At 46.1% G+C, this 14,597-nt stretch overlaps 1 protein-coding gene across 1 annotated transcript in view; it reads right to left on the bottom strand.

Annotated features, from left to right (window-relative positions):
* Positions 1 to 14,597, bottom strand: part of VAC14 (VAC14 component of PIKFYVE complex) — a 573,384-nt gene that overhangs the window by 502,135 nt on the left and 56,652 nt on the right. Inside the window, exon 3 of the mRNA XM_030203598.1 lies at positions 4,463 to 4,613. Within this exon, the coding sequence (XP_030059458.1) occupies positions 4,463 to 4,613 (151 nt within the window). The remainder of the gene's footprint in view (positions 1 to 4,462; positions 4,614 to 14,597) is intronic.

The raw sequence follows: 14,597 nt of genomic DNA, 5'->3' as shown, positions 1-14,597 counted from the left end.
CGGCATTATAACATCCTCACACCTGTTTTCCATACCTTTCCTAATAATACCCAACATTCTATTCGCTTTCCTAGCCGCAGCAGCACACTGAGCAGAAGGTTTCAGCGTCTTATCGACGACGACACCCAGTAGACACCCAGACAGTATACAAATGTTTAGTTAATGATATAATTGATCCATATTTCAGTTACCTGTTATTGTTTGCTGATGGAACATTTTTTTGTTCATTGTTCAAGTGCCACAATAAACCTGATTTGTTTGTTGACTCTGCCTGTCTGGACTGATAAAGAATCCTGGTGGTTTGTGTGTTGGGTCTGTGAGTGCTGTTTGGGAACTGTGGGACCACTGGGAGTGTGGCCCCAGTAACCTAGAAATCACTGATTTGAGAGAGGGAGACTCGCCCAGAGGCAGTTGTGACCCAGTCGGTGGGAGAAGGGTGCTAGTGTAGAGCACAAGCGGCAGGTGCAGGTGGACCTGTGCTGTGCTGGGGATAGACCTAAGTGGCAGCAGGGTAACTCCAGGTGGGTGGTTAGGTGTTTCGAGATGGTGTTCCTATCTGAATCCCTTATATCTCCAAGAATCTAAGGTTAGAGAAACAGTACAAGGGACAAGGGGCAACTGTATCTAGTAGCCCTAAGAACAGGAAAACTTTCAGAGAGCTGCCCATTAATCCATATTCTAGACCTGAGGTTGGTATAAAGAGCTTTGACTGCTGAGCTAAAGTGACCCACAATACCACAGCTTCTCAAAACACTAAACAAATTCCTAATTACTGCAATCAAAGGCAGTCTCTGCATCAAAACTAACCAACAAAGAAGACCTTTCATCCCTAATGATCTGTTCTAAGGAGGCCAATATTTTCCTAATATTCCAAAACTACATAACAATCCCTAACAAAATCTACCTGGGAATCCAACAGTAGTGAAGGAAATATTTGAACCAAGCAGTTAACCAAAATCTTGACCAATAACTTGGTTTCAGTGCATAATAATGAAATAGGGGAAGAACTATTACTTGAGCCAAATATGGTAGCTCAAGTATGGTAGTCCACAATATGATTAAACATTTTTATAAGAAGTTTTAGTAGTCTTTCAAAATTTTATAGAACTCTGCCCTAAACCCATCGGGTCCTGGTGTTTTACCTAATGCACTCTGCATAATCACCCATTCCACTTCCTCCTTAGAAATTGGAGTATTCAACAGTTCTTGCTTGATTGGCATAATCTAAGGTAATTCTACACTAGACAAATAATTCTCACCGTCAAGGCCCTCTCCCAAAGGTTTAGAATACAATTTTTCATAGAATAATTTAACAAGCTTGCAGACATCTTTATTCATTTAAATTTCCATCACCTCTGAAGGTTTCATCTTTAAGATTTTACGGGGTCCCTCCAATCCACATACCATCCCAGCCAACAGCTTACCATTTTGGTTCCCATTTAAAATATTGCATAGATTTCTTTGCTCTTTGATGCAAGAGCTTAAGACCTGTTTGTGAAATCAACAATTGCAATTTATTTTGAAGGGTCAGATAAGTTACCAAAAATTACCTGTTCAATTTTAATCAATCTTTCCAACATTAAAATTTCTGTAGATTTTCTCTTATGGCTATAATAGCCAATTATTTCCCCACAGAGCAATGTCTTGGCAGCCTCCCAAAAAAAGGACAGGTTCTAATTCATATGCCCGATTGAAAGTCACATACTATCCAACAAGAACTCTCTAAAAGAGATTCATCTGTGTACAATTCAATGGGGAATTTCCATTGAATCTGAGAGTAGGAGGTTTCTGAAAGGTCCAACTCCACCAAAAACAATGTGTAGTCTTAATATTTCATATGGGCCAATCTCTGCTGCAATCATTTTGCACATCAACTCGAAACACTAACAGATAATCTATTCTGGTTTGGGTGGAGTGAGCCCTCAACAAATGAGCACAGTCTCTGTCCATAGGGTGAAGGATGCTCCACATGTCCAGCAAATCCAACAGGGTACACACATCCAAAGGAATTCCTTTATTGGGTTAGGCGCATTCCTTGCCAGGCCACCAGACGCCATATTAAAATTTCTTCCTAAAACTATGGGAATCCCTTCAAAGCCTAATAAATGATTAATCAAAGTGCATATAAAACTTCTGTCATATTTATTAAGAACATAAATGTTACATAACAACAATGGCTGTCTATCTAAGGTCACATGTGCAATCACAACCCTGCCCAACTCAACTGCCACAAGTTTATGTAATATGTATAAAACACCTTTCCTAATAAGGATCACCAGCCCTCCATTTTTGGCCACAGCCTGGGCGCCATAGAAGGAACCCACCCATCATCTATTAAGTTTATCATGTTCCACAGACAAAAGGTGGGTTTCCTTCAAGAAAACCAGATCCACCTTTTTCCTATGTAAGGCTTGAATGAGTTTTGTTCTTTCAATGGGGAGAGGAAACACCTCCCACATTACAAAAGAAGATTTTCACCATATTATACCAGTTATGAGCACTGACATGACCAATGTAATGGACAATGCAAATAAGATGGGAGGAGAAATCCTTAAAGCAAAGAATTCTACACACCTCATAGGAACTCTGCCTGCCTGAATCACCTGCAAAATTTCTTGCTTATTATAAAAGTTTAACAGGCAGAGTATCATCACCTAAGGCCTTGCTCCCTTGGCTCATTTGGGGCCAATACGGTGTGCCCTATCAATGCAGAGAGGCCCAGCTCAACTCTGCAACTGTAGGGAGGACAATAGCCAAACTACTCTGTTTGACTTTACAGAAGGGTGATATATCAAGCAGGATAAATAACTAACCCTCCTGTTTCCAAAGCCATGCTAGCGGCTGGTGATGCGGTAATGCTGACATAGCCCATTCACTTCGAATGGGCTGTGTGTGCATTGCCGCACAGCTTTGTAAACAGGGGCCTAAATAAATAACACACATTATTAATCACAACGCTAATAGTGATTAACATGCAGCTCTATTTATTTTATATAGGAAAAGGGAAGGGAAATGGGACTTAATATACCGCCATTCTGAGATTTTTGCAACTACATTCAAAGCGGTTTACATATATTCAGGTACTTATTTTGTACCGGGGCAATGGAGGGTTAAGTGACTTGCCCAGAATCACAAGGAGCTGCAGCAGGAATCGAACTCAGTTCCCCAGGATCAAAGTCCACTGCACTAACCACTAAGCTACTCCTCCACTCACATATTCCTTTATAAAATAAATTGCTACAATAATCTTCAACAGTGCACAAATTTGCAACACCTGTTTGAAAGCAGGTGAAATGTGTGCATGTGTTCTATAAAGTGCACAAAGACATTACTGAACTCTGCTCCAGAACACCTATGTGCTCAATGTGAAAAATAGACACTAGGCTGTCGTGTGCCTTTTTGTAAAAACCATTTGCTGTAAGTAAAAACATTTATAGGCCAATATTCAGACCATGGCAGTCAATATTTAAACCCCAACCGTCGTGTTTTGTTTTTTTTTACACCTGGATATTTATTGGCACTGAATATCCAGAACGCCTCACCCTATGCTTGGAATAAACTCCCTAAGCCCATACGTCAAGCCACCTCCCTGCCCATCTTCAAATCCTTACTCAAAGCCCACCTCTTCGATGTCGCCTTCGGCACATAACCATTACACCTCCATTGAGGAAATCTAGACTACCCCAACTTGACATTTCGTCCTTTAGATTGTAAGCTCCTTTGAGCAGGGACTGTCCTTCTTTGTTAAACTGTACAGCGCTGTGTAACCCTAGTAGCGCTATAGAAATGTTAAGTAGTAGTAGGTATAATGTGGCCACTGGCGCTAATCCGAATGCCAGCGATACTCGGACCGGTACCGATAAATAGCTGGACAAAAATTAGGACAGCTCTTTTTGCTGTCCCAACTTTATCCAGATAGTTACCTGGTTAGCGGACTGAATATCGTTGCTAACTGGATAATTCCTGACTCTGCCTTAGCTCTGACTCTGGACTGTCTCAGTATTACCCAGCTAGTACTGAAGTGCTTGACTGGATATTCAGCAGCATTATCCAGATAATGCCATTGAAAATCCGAGTATGGGCCTGGTGAGTGGGACTTATCGGAGCAGGAACTACTCCAATCTGAATAAGTCCTGCTTCATATTGACCCTTTATTTATTTGACTTTTTCCTGATATGTAGAAAGTGTTTTATAAAACCACCCTCTTATTGTGAAAGAATCCTCCCAGGCAAACCAATACAGTTTTGTTCAAACTGTATACAGTGAAACATACCATATGAACACACAAAAAAAGCTTCATTCAGATACTATATTCTCATCTGAAATTAATCTACAGCCAGAGCCAGCTGTGATTTCTCTGTTCCATACATGCAGGGCAATACACCAGCCCTCAGTATGAGGACTTTCAGGTACGTTTTTGGAAGAATGTTCTATGTCATGCAAATATTATAATTTAGCTCACCTTGCCAAGGGCAATGGCACAAGCAGCCAGTCCGATCAGCCCCCCTTTCCTACTGTGAGGGTGTTGGGACAATGCGAACTCCTGGGACAGGATCTGGATTACATGCTTGATCTGCGTTGCGTTGCTCTGGGCTACAAATTCTCGCACCAACCTTAAGGCAGAAGAGAAATGAGTGTAGTAAATGAGAACACATCCTCAAAGATGACCAACATACAGTACCTATACAGAAACAGAAGCACATAATGATGTGAAAAAGGCTAGCAGGTTTCATGGTAAATTATAGCAGTTCCACAAATGTTCAGAAAGCTCAAGCACACTGTCAAGAGGCGTTCTGTACACTACTGCACTCAAAGACACTCAAAATATCGTCAAGAGCTCCCATGCGTTTAAGCTATCTTAGATTACATTTTTCTTCTTTCAAAGCTTTTCCTATATCCATCGAGCCATCATGAATCAAGTGGACAGTTCTCACTGCACTCCTCTATCAAGCAACACACAAGTACTTTTTTATGTCCCTATCCAAGCAAAAAAGTCTGCTGATATTGTAAATTAAGGAGAAAAAAAAAGACCCTCTCCTCTATCAGTGCTGTCAAAGGATACACCAGATCAAAATAAAATATGTAAATAATCCTTTATAAAATATTGCAACCTCCATTATGATCTTGGTCACTTATCAGAAGGGACAGATACTTGCCTCCATTCTTTCAGCATCTGGACAAGAAACCTGAAACTGAGCACATAACTACAAGGACAGCACTCTGCACAGTCAAATACTGACTTCAAAGACTCCACTGCCTGTTGATAAAGAGGGCAATCTTCAAAACTATGCATTTTGAGACAAAGACCAAGGATAAATTTACTCAGGAATTCTGTAACAATTTTCAAAAGAAAAAAATAAATCACCTAGGAGAAAATATCCATAGACATACACACCAGTTGTTTCTGTGGGTATTTTGATATGAAATATAATGCATATAGTTTTGAAAATACAACTATGCTTGTTATTGTCTCCCCTAGTCTAATCCCTACCCCTAGGGAACAATGCAGGTTAAAGTACATGTGTTGAGAAATAATGGGTGTACTTTTACCCACACAGAATTTGGCCAATTTTCAAACAGTGCTTTAACCAGTGCATTTTTTCTAGTGAAAAAGGTGCTGGTATTCAAAAGCCAGGGCCACCCTTCGGGCTGGGGTGATCACTGAGGGGACCCACCCTACAATAGCCAGGCCCCCTGCAACCAGTCACAGATTCTATGACAAGGCAGAATTGGTATGTAGAGCCTGAGCTCTTTTATTAAAATTTGGGAACCATGTGTCAATTTTAGCAGACAATGGAAACGGTACTGGTACTCAGTACCCCCAAGAACCCCCACAAAAAAAGCCCTGGCTTTAACCCAAGTAACCATTTACAAAGCCAACTAGCTTTTAAAAACTTCCCCTCATGTGCCCTGCTCACAGAATCATTTCCAAACAGGAGGCCCACTTCACCTGAACCACGGCTGACATTCAGGGAATGCAGGGCCTGGTGCGAAGCAGCCGGAATACCCAAACTGGGAGGAACTTATAGTGCTGGGGTGGGTTTACCAGAGACAGCCCTGCAATGAGAACACCCAGGCAGCAGCAGCTCCTCCTGAGCCAGACCTGCTTCATCCAACCCAGGCCCACCACAGTGAAGTAGCATCTCCTGAGCAAGCTAAACCAAACAACAGTATACGTATGATAAAGTACAATATGGAACTACAGGAACATGAATGATTTTTCAAAAATAGGGAGGAAAAGACCTCATAACGACCAAAATCAACAATATTTTAGGCTCTTTCAAATTGTAGCCCTTTTGTAATGTGATCACTCAAAACGTAATCATGGGTCAAGAACTCCTGAGCAAGGCCTGACACAGGCAGCAGCTACTCCCTTCTCATCCAATGCAACATGGTAGTTTCTCATTAAACACAAGCATCAGGCACCAATTTTTAGGTGTCTGAATGATTTGGTATATGGGAATTTTCCACGCCTGTGATACTGAATGCTAACAGTTCCTTGCATTTTCAGTTCTAGTGTTTATTAAATGGTATGATTTTGGGGAATTATACAAAAAGCTCATGCAGAACAACTATGGGCTTCAACAAATTTTCAAAATAAAAGGATGAACAGACTTCCGATTTGTATAAATTCTCTGGTGTAATTTTCTCTTACATTTATAACTGCTCTTTATCATGAAAACATTTCCAGATTATTTCATGCACATATGACATTTTTTCACAATATTTTTTATTAGTTTCAATAAAGACATACAACAAACACAAATTCAACAATGAAAGGAGAGTATTGCTATGAGAGGGAATGGGAGCAGGTGGCAGGTCATAGTTTCTATTATTTTTTGTGATGTAAGAAAAGAAGAAGGGGTAATATTGGAAATTGGAAAACATAAAAACATTGAATTATATACGGTTTGTTAACGTTAGAATGTTTATTGCTACTAAGGAAATTATTTTAAATTAAAATTCAATAGTTCAAATTTGACTGGGGTAGGTGGACTCAATCCCAATGAGTCATCTATCCACCCTTCAATCAATGGGTTACACATTGTTTTAATAATCTGTAACAATGTTTCCAACATTTAAGTACAGATTCTAATTAATGAAAATGACCCAATGCAATAAGTTCTCTAAGTAATAAACCAAATATATTATATTCCACAAATAAATTTCCATCGAAATAAGTAATAGACTTTCAAATGGACAAAGCGAATGCTACATACCTGTAGAAGGTATTCTCTGAGGACAGCAGGCTGATTGTTCTCACTGATGGGTGACGTCCACGGCAGCCCCCTCCAATCGGAATCTTCACTAGCAAAGGCCTTTGCTAGCCCTCGTGCACCGATGCGCACCGCGCATGCGCGGCCGTCTTCCCGCCCGAACCGGCTCGTGTTCATCAGTCCCGTATGTAGCAAGACAAAGACAAGGGAAGACACAACTCCAAAGGGGAGGCGGGCGGGTTTGTGAGAACAATCAGCCTGCTGTCCTCGGAGAATACCTTCTACAGGTATGTAGCATTCGCTTTCTCCGAGGACAAGCAGGCTGCTTGTTCTCCCTGATGGGGTATCCCTAGCCCCCAGGCTCACTCAAAACAACAAACATGGTCAATTGGGCCTTGCAACGGCGAGGACATAACTGAGATTGACCTAACAACTTATCCAACTAACTGAGAGTGTAGCCTGGAACAGAATAAACATGGGCCTAGGGGGGTGGAGTTGGATTCTAAACCCTGAACAGATTCTGAAGCACTGACTGCCCGAACCGACTGTCGCGTCGGGTATCCTGCTGCAGGCAGTAATGAGATGTGAATGTGTGGACAGATGACCACGTCACAGCTTTGCAGATCTCTTCAATAGTGGCTGACTTCAAGTGGGCCACTGACGCTGCCATGGCTCTAACATTGTAAGCCGTGACATGACCCTCAAGAGCCAGCCTAGCCTGGGCATAAGTGAAGGAAATGCAATCTGCTAGCCAATTGGATATGGCGTGTTTCCCCACAGCCACTCCCCTCCTGTTGGGATCAAAAGAAACAAACATTTGGGCGGACTGTCTGTTGGGCTGTGTCCGCTCCAGATAGAAGGCCAATGCTCTTTTGCAGTCCAATGTCTGCAGCTGACGTTCAGCAGGGCAGGAATGAGGACGGGGGAAAAATATTGGCAAGTCAATTGACTGGTTCAGATGGAACTCCGACACTACCTTCGGCAAGAACTTAGGGTGAGTGCGGAGGACTACTCTATTGTGATGAAAATTGGTATAAGGAGCATGAGCTACCAGGGCCTGAAGCTCACTGACTCTACGAGCTGAAGTAACTGCCACCAAGAAAATGACCTTCCAGGTCAAGTACTTCAGATGGCAGGAGTTCAGTGGCTCAAAAGGAGGTTTCATCAGCTGGGTGAGAACGACATTGAGATCCCATGACACTGTAGGAGGCTTGACGGGGGGCTTTGACAAAAGCAAACCTCTCACGAAGCGAACAACTAAAGGCTGTCCTGAGATCGGCTTACCTTCCACATGGTAATGGTATGCACTGATTGCGCTAAGGTGAACCCTTACAGAGTTGGTCTTGAGACCAGACTCAGACAAGTGCAGAAGGTATTCAAGCAGGGTCTGTGTAGGGCAGGAGCGAGGATCTAAGGCCTTGCTGTCACACCAGACGGCAAACCTCCTCCATAAAAAGAAGTAACTCCCCCTCCGAAGGGACACCACCTTGTAAGTGGTGGAGGGGCCTCCGTGTTTCAATGACTCAGAGGGCTATGCTGTAGGGTTACCCATATCAGACAGGCCTCTGAGGAGAAACCAGACAAAGAGTGTCCCAACCTGGAGGATCCAAGATGGCGTTGAGGGAGGACGTACGCTAGTTGAGTTCCCGTTTTACACCAGAATGCCTGAAGAGGGCGCGCTCCCCAGAGAATGGGGAAGAGAAAAGGCAAAGCCGTGGTGCTGTCCTCCTCGAACACGGCTGGGGTTCCCACCACTTCTCAGTCTATTTTGGAGAGATTCGGGGTCATAACGTTGGGGATATCGGTTCTTGCTTCGGGGAACAGCAAGGCTTTACTGCCGAATCTCAGTGGCGGGAATGACTTTGAGTCCCCCTGTTGGCACGACCCCTCCAAGACCCAGAAATAGTAATGCTTCGCTATGGAGGTCAATAATGGAAACGCCCAAAGTGGGTTAGGCTTTTCATGTGACCCGAGGAGGTCCTGGCGCAGCATTGACTCGGATAATAAACCAACTGGGGGATTGGAGAGTGAGCTCTTCCCCCCGAAGATATCTGGAGCGGTTTCTGTGGAGAAATTGGACTTGGTGAAGCCAATAATGTCATAATGGACGTACTATAGGAACTGCAGCAGAATGTGAATAACTCTCTTCAGATGTTTAAAATTTTTCACTATGTGAGTTAAAGAATTTATATTAATACTTATCTAACAAAGTGGAAGTCCAAGATATAAAAATAGAGACTTTGATTATGGAAATGGCTTCTCTATGAAAATCAGATAATTTGGTAATGAAGAATAGTTATCTTTCTTGTAAAAACTGGAATTTCTGGAGAACCAATTAAGGGAAAATAACTTGAGAATGATAAATTTACCTATATATCAGCTACTGAATTCTTGAAGAAATATTTCTCTGATACTTTGCTAATACCTTCTGATAGCCACCTTTTGGAGACTAAAATTATATTTCCTTTAAAATCTTCTTTATCAGAGAAAAGAGATGCAAGTTTAACTGACATTTTGGAAAATTCAGAAGTTATAGATAGAGTTATATTATTAGTGACTTTCGTCTTTGATTTAGATAGGAACAATGTTTTGAAATTGTATTTCCGATACATGGTTGATAGTTTTTTGGGTTCAAAGATGCATATATTTCCTGACACATCAAGGGAATCACAGACTGGGAGGTGTGAGGTCTTGGCTTTTAAGCCAGGAATCATTGCCCTAGGTGGGACCTTCCTAGCGCGATTCCCTTGTAAGTGTTTTATTTCCTTATTACTTATTTGTTTGAACCTAAGAAATTATAAGAGTTTGTGGAAACAGATGAAGAATCCTCTGCACCAACTTCCTTCAGTTACCACTGCACCGGCTGCAATAACCGATTAACCTTCCTCCCTCAGAAAATGTGAAGTGTAAGATTAACCATTTTGAGTTTTTCTTATTTTCTTTAAGATTGTTTTCCTGATCTTGGATCTTCCAATTGTGGATAATTATGTAAATATATATTGTTGAGAGAAAATGTTTTCCTTTTTATATTAATTTCTGTATTTCCTTACATTTAAGTGATAAATGTGAATGTAATTAAGTAAAATGATAAATAAATAAATAAAAAAAGAAGTAACTCCTCTTAGTGGAATGTTTTCTGGAAGCAAGCAGGACACGGGAGACACCCTCCGACAGACCCAAAGAGGCAAAGTCTACGCTCTCAACATCCAGGCCGTGAGAGCCAGAGACTGGAGGTTGGGATGCAGAAGCACCCCTTCGTTCTGGGTGATGAGGGTCGGAAAACACTCCAATCTCCACGGTTCTTCGGAGGACAACTCCAGAAGAAGAGGGAACCAGATCTGACATGGCCAAAACGGAGCAATCAGAATCATGGTGCCTCGGTCTTGCTTGAGTTTCAACAAAGTCTTCCCCACCAGAGGTATGGGAGGATAAGCATACAGCAGGCCTTCCCCCCAATCCAGGAGGAAGGCATCCGATGCCAGTCTGCCGTGGGCCTGAAGTCTGGAACAGAACTGAGGGACCTTGTGGTTGGCTCGAGATGCAAAGAGATCTACCAAGGGGGTGCCCCACACCTGGAAGATCTGGCGCACTACTCTGGAGTTGAGCGACCACTCGTGAGGTTGCATAATCCTGCTCAACCTGTCGGCCAGACTGTTGTTTACGCCTGCCAGATATGTGGCTTGGAGCAGCATGCCGTAACGGCGAGCCCACAGCCACATGCTGACGGCCTCCTGACACAGGGGGCGAGATCCGGTGCCCCCCTGCTTGTTGATGTAATACATGGCAACCTGGTTGTCTGTCTGAATTTGGATAATTTGGTGGGACAGCCGATCTCTGAAAGCCTTCAGAGCGTTCCAGACTGCTCGCAACTCCAGGAGATTGATCTATAGACTTGTTCCTGGAGGGACCAGCTTCCCTGGGTGTGAAGCCCATCGACATGAGCTCCCCACCCCAGGAGAGACGCATCCGTAGTCAGCACTTTTTGTGGCTGAGGAATTTGGAAAGGACGTCCCAAAGTCAAATTGGACCAAATCGTCCACCACTGCAGGGATTTGAGAAAACTCGTGGACAGGTGGATCACGTCCTCTAGATCCCCAGCAGCCTGAAACCACTGGGAAGCTAGGGTCCATTGAGCAGATCACATGTGAAGGCGGGCCATGGGAGTCACATGAACTGTGGAGGCCATGTGGCCCAGCAATCTCAACATCTGCCGAGCTGTGATCTGCTGGGACGCTCACACCCGAGAGACAACAAGTTGGCTCTCGTCTCTGGGAGATAGGCACGAGCCATCCGAGAATCCAGCAGAGCTCCTATGAATTTGAGTCTTTGTACTGGGAGAAGGTGGGACTTTGGATAATTTATCACAAACCCCAGTAGCTCCAGGAGGCGAATAGTCATCTGCATGGACTGTCGAGCTCCTGCCTCAGATGTGTTCTTCACCAGCCAATCGTCGAGATAGGGGAACACGTGCACTCCCAGCCTGCGAAGCGCCGCTGCTACTACAGCCAGGCACTTCGTGAACACTCTGGGCGCAGAGGTGAGCCCAAAGGGTAGCACACAGTACTGGAAGTGACGTGTGCCCAGCTGAAATCGCAGATACTGCCTGTGAGCTGGCAGTATCGGGATGTGCGTGTAGGCGTCCTTCAAGTCCAGAGAGCATAGCCAATCGTTTTCCTGAATCATGGGAAGAAGGGTGCCCAGGGAAAGCATCCTGAACTTTTCCTTGACCAGATATTTGTTCAGGGCCCTTAGGTCTAGGATGGGACGCATCCCCCCTGTTTTCTTTTCCACAAGGAAGTACCTGGAATAGAATCCCAGCCCTTCTTGCCCGGATGGCACGAGCTCGACCGCATTGGCGCTGAGAAGGGCGGAGAGTTCCTCTGCAAGTACCTGCTTGTGCTGGAAGCTGTAGGACTGAGCTCCCGGTGGGCAATTTGGAGGCTTCGAGGCCAAATTGAGGGTGTATCCGTGCCGGACTATTTGAAGAACCCACCGGTTGGAGGTTATAAGAGGCCACCTTTGGTGAAAAACTTTCAACCTCCCCCCGACCGGCAGATCGCCCAGCACGGACACGTTGATGTCGGCTATGCTCTGCTGGAGCCAGTCAAAAGCTCGTTGCCTGCTTTTGCTGGGGAGCCGTGGGGCCTTGCTGAGGCGCACGCTGCTGACGAGAGCGAGCGCGCTGGGGCTTAGCCTGGGCTGCAGGCTGTCGAGAGGGAGGATTGTACCTACGCTTACCAGAAGAGTAGGGAACAGCCCTCCTTCCCCCATAAAAACATCTACCTGAAGAGGTAGATGCTGAAGGCTGCCGGCGGGAGAACTTGTCGAAAGCGGTATCCCACTGGTGGAGCTGTTCTACCACCTGTTCGACTTTTTCTCCAAAAATGTTGTCCGCTCGGCAAGGAGAGTCTGCAATCCGCTGCTGGATCCTATTCTCCAGGTCGGAGGCACGCAGCCATGAGAGTCTGCGCATCACCACACCTTGAGCAGCGGCCCTGGACGCAACATCAAAGGTATCATATACCCCTCTGGCCAAGAATTTTCTACACACCTTCAGCTGCCTGACCACCTCCTGAAACGGCTTGGCTTGCTCAGGAGGGAGCTTGTCCACCAAGCCCGCCAACTGCCGCACATTGTTCCGCATATAGATGCTCGTGTAGAGCTGGTAAGACTGGATTTTGGCCACGAGCATAGAGGAATGATAGGCCTTCCTCCCAAAGGAGTCTAAGGTTCTGGAGTCCTTGCCCGGGGGCGCCGAAGCATGCTCTCTAGAACTCTTAGCCTTCTTTAGGGCCAGATCCACCACACCAGAGTCATGAGGCAACTGAGTGCGCATCAGCTCTGGGTCCCCATGGATCCGATACTGGGATTCGATCTTCTTGGGAATGTGGGGATTAGTTAGAGGCTTGGTCCAGTTCGCCAGCAATGTCTTTTTTAGGACATGATGCATGGGTGCTGTGGACGCTTCCTTAGGTGGAGAAGGATAGTCCAAGAGCTCAAACATTTCAGCCCTGGGCTCATCCTCCACAACCACCAGGAAGGGGCTGGCCGTAGACATCTCCCGGCAAAGGCCGCGAAAGACAGACTCTCGGGAGGAGAAAGCTGCCTTTCAGGAGAGGGAGTGGGATCAGAAGGAAGGCCATCAGACTCCTTGTCAGAGAAATATCTGATGTCCTCCTCCTCCTCCCACGAGGCCTCACCATCGGTATCAGACACAAGTTCACGAACCTGTGTCTGAAGCCATGCCCGACTCGACTCCGTGGAAACATGGCCACGGTAGGAGCGTCGAGAGGTGGACTCCCTCGCCAGCACCGGCGAAGCTCCCTCCGCCGACGTCGTCGGGGAGTCCGCCTGGGAGGCGGCCGTAGCCGGTACTGCAAGCGGTACCGGTACCGGGGACCTCACCTCGGGCAAGGGGCCCGACGTCGCCTCACTCGACGGTACCGGTGGCGCAAACACCCCCGGTACTGGAGAAGGGCGCAACAGCTCTCCCAGAATCTCTGGAAGAACGGCCCGGAGACTCTCGTGCAGAGCGGCTGTGGAGAAAGACTGGGAAGCCGATGCAGGTGTCGAGGTCAGAGTCTGTTCCGGGCTGTCCAAGGGGGAGCGCATCGACACCTCCTGAACAGAGGGTGAGCGGTCCTCCCGGTGCCGATGCCTACTGGGTGCCGACTGCCTCGGCGACCCAGAGCTCTCGGTACCGAGACGGGAAGGAGACCGGTGACGATGCTTCTTTGACTTCTTCAAGCGAAGCATGTCACCGGAGCTTCCCGGTACCGACGAGGAAGACGTAGAATCCAACCGTCGCTTCCTCGGGGCCGAGGCCGAAGAAGGTCGATCTCGGGGGGGCTGTACCGCAGGAGCCCTCAGGGTAGGGGGAGACCCACCTGAAGGCTCACCGCCACCAGCAGGGGAATGGACAGCCCTCACCTGCACTCCAGACGAAGCATCACCGTCCGACGACATCAGCAACAGTGGAGGCCTCGGGTACCACCGACATCGACGCAGCCTTTCGATGCCTCGGTACCGACGATGCAGGAGGTCGGATCCTTGAGGCAGTCGATGCAGTCGATACCGAGGTCGATGACTTTAATGCTGTCGACGCCGATGCGCTCGGTGCGTCCTGTGTTGATGTCGTCGAAGAGCCCGAGAACAACGCGTTCCACTGGGCCAATCTCGCTACCTGAGTCCGCTTTTTCAAAAGAGCGCAAAGACTACAGGCCTGCGGGTGGTGCCCAGCCCCGAGACACTGAAGACACGACGCATGCCTATCAGTGAGCGAGATTACCCGGGCGCACTGGGTGCACTTCTTGAAGCCGCTGGAAGACTTCGATGACATGGGCAGAAAAATCATGCCGGCAAAATCAAAATTCGCGATGA

This window comes from Microcaecilia unicolor, chromosome 5, assembly GCF_901765095.1.
Source record: "Microcaecilia unicolor chromosome 5, aMicUni1.1, whole genome shotgun sequence".
Taxonomy (NCBI): Eukaryota; Metazoa; Chordata; class Amphibia; order Gymnophiona; family Siphonopidae; genus Microcaecilia; species Microcaecilia unicolor.
This window is presented reverse-complemented; position numbering and strand designations above follow the sequence as displayed.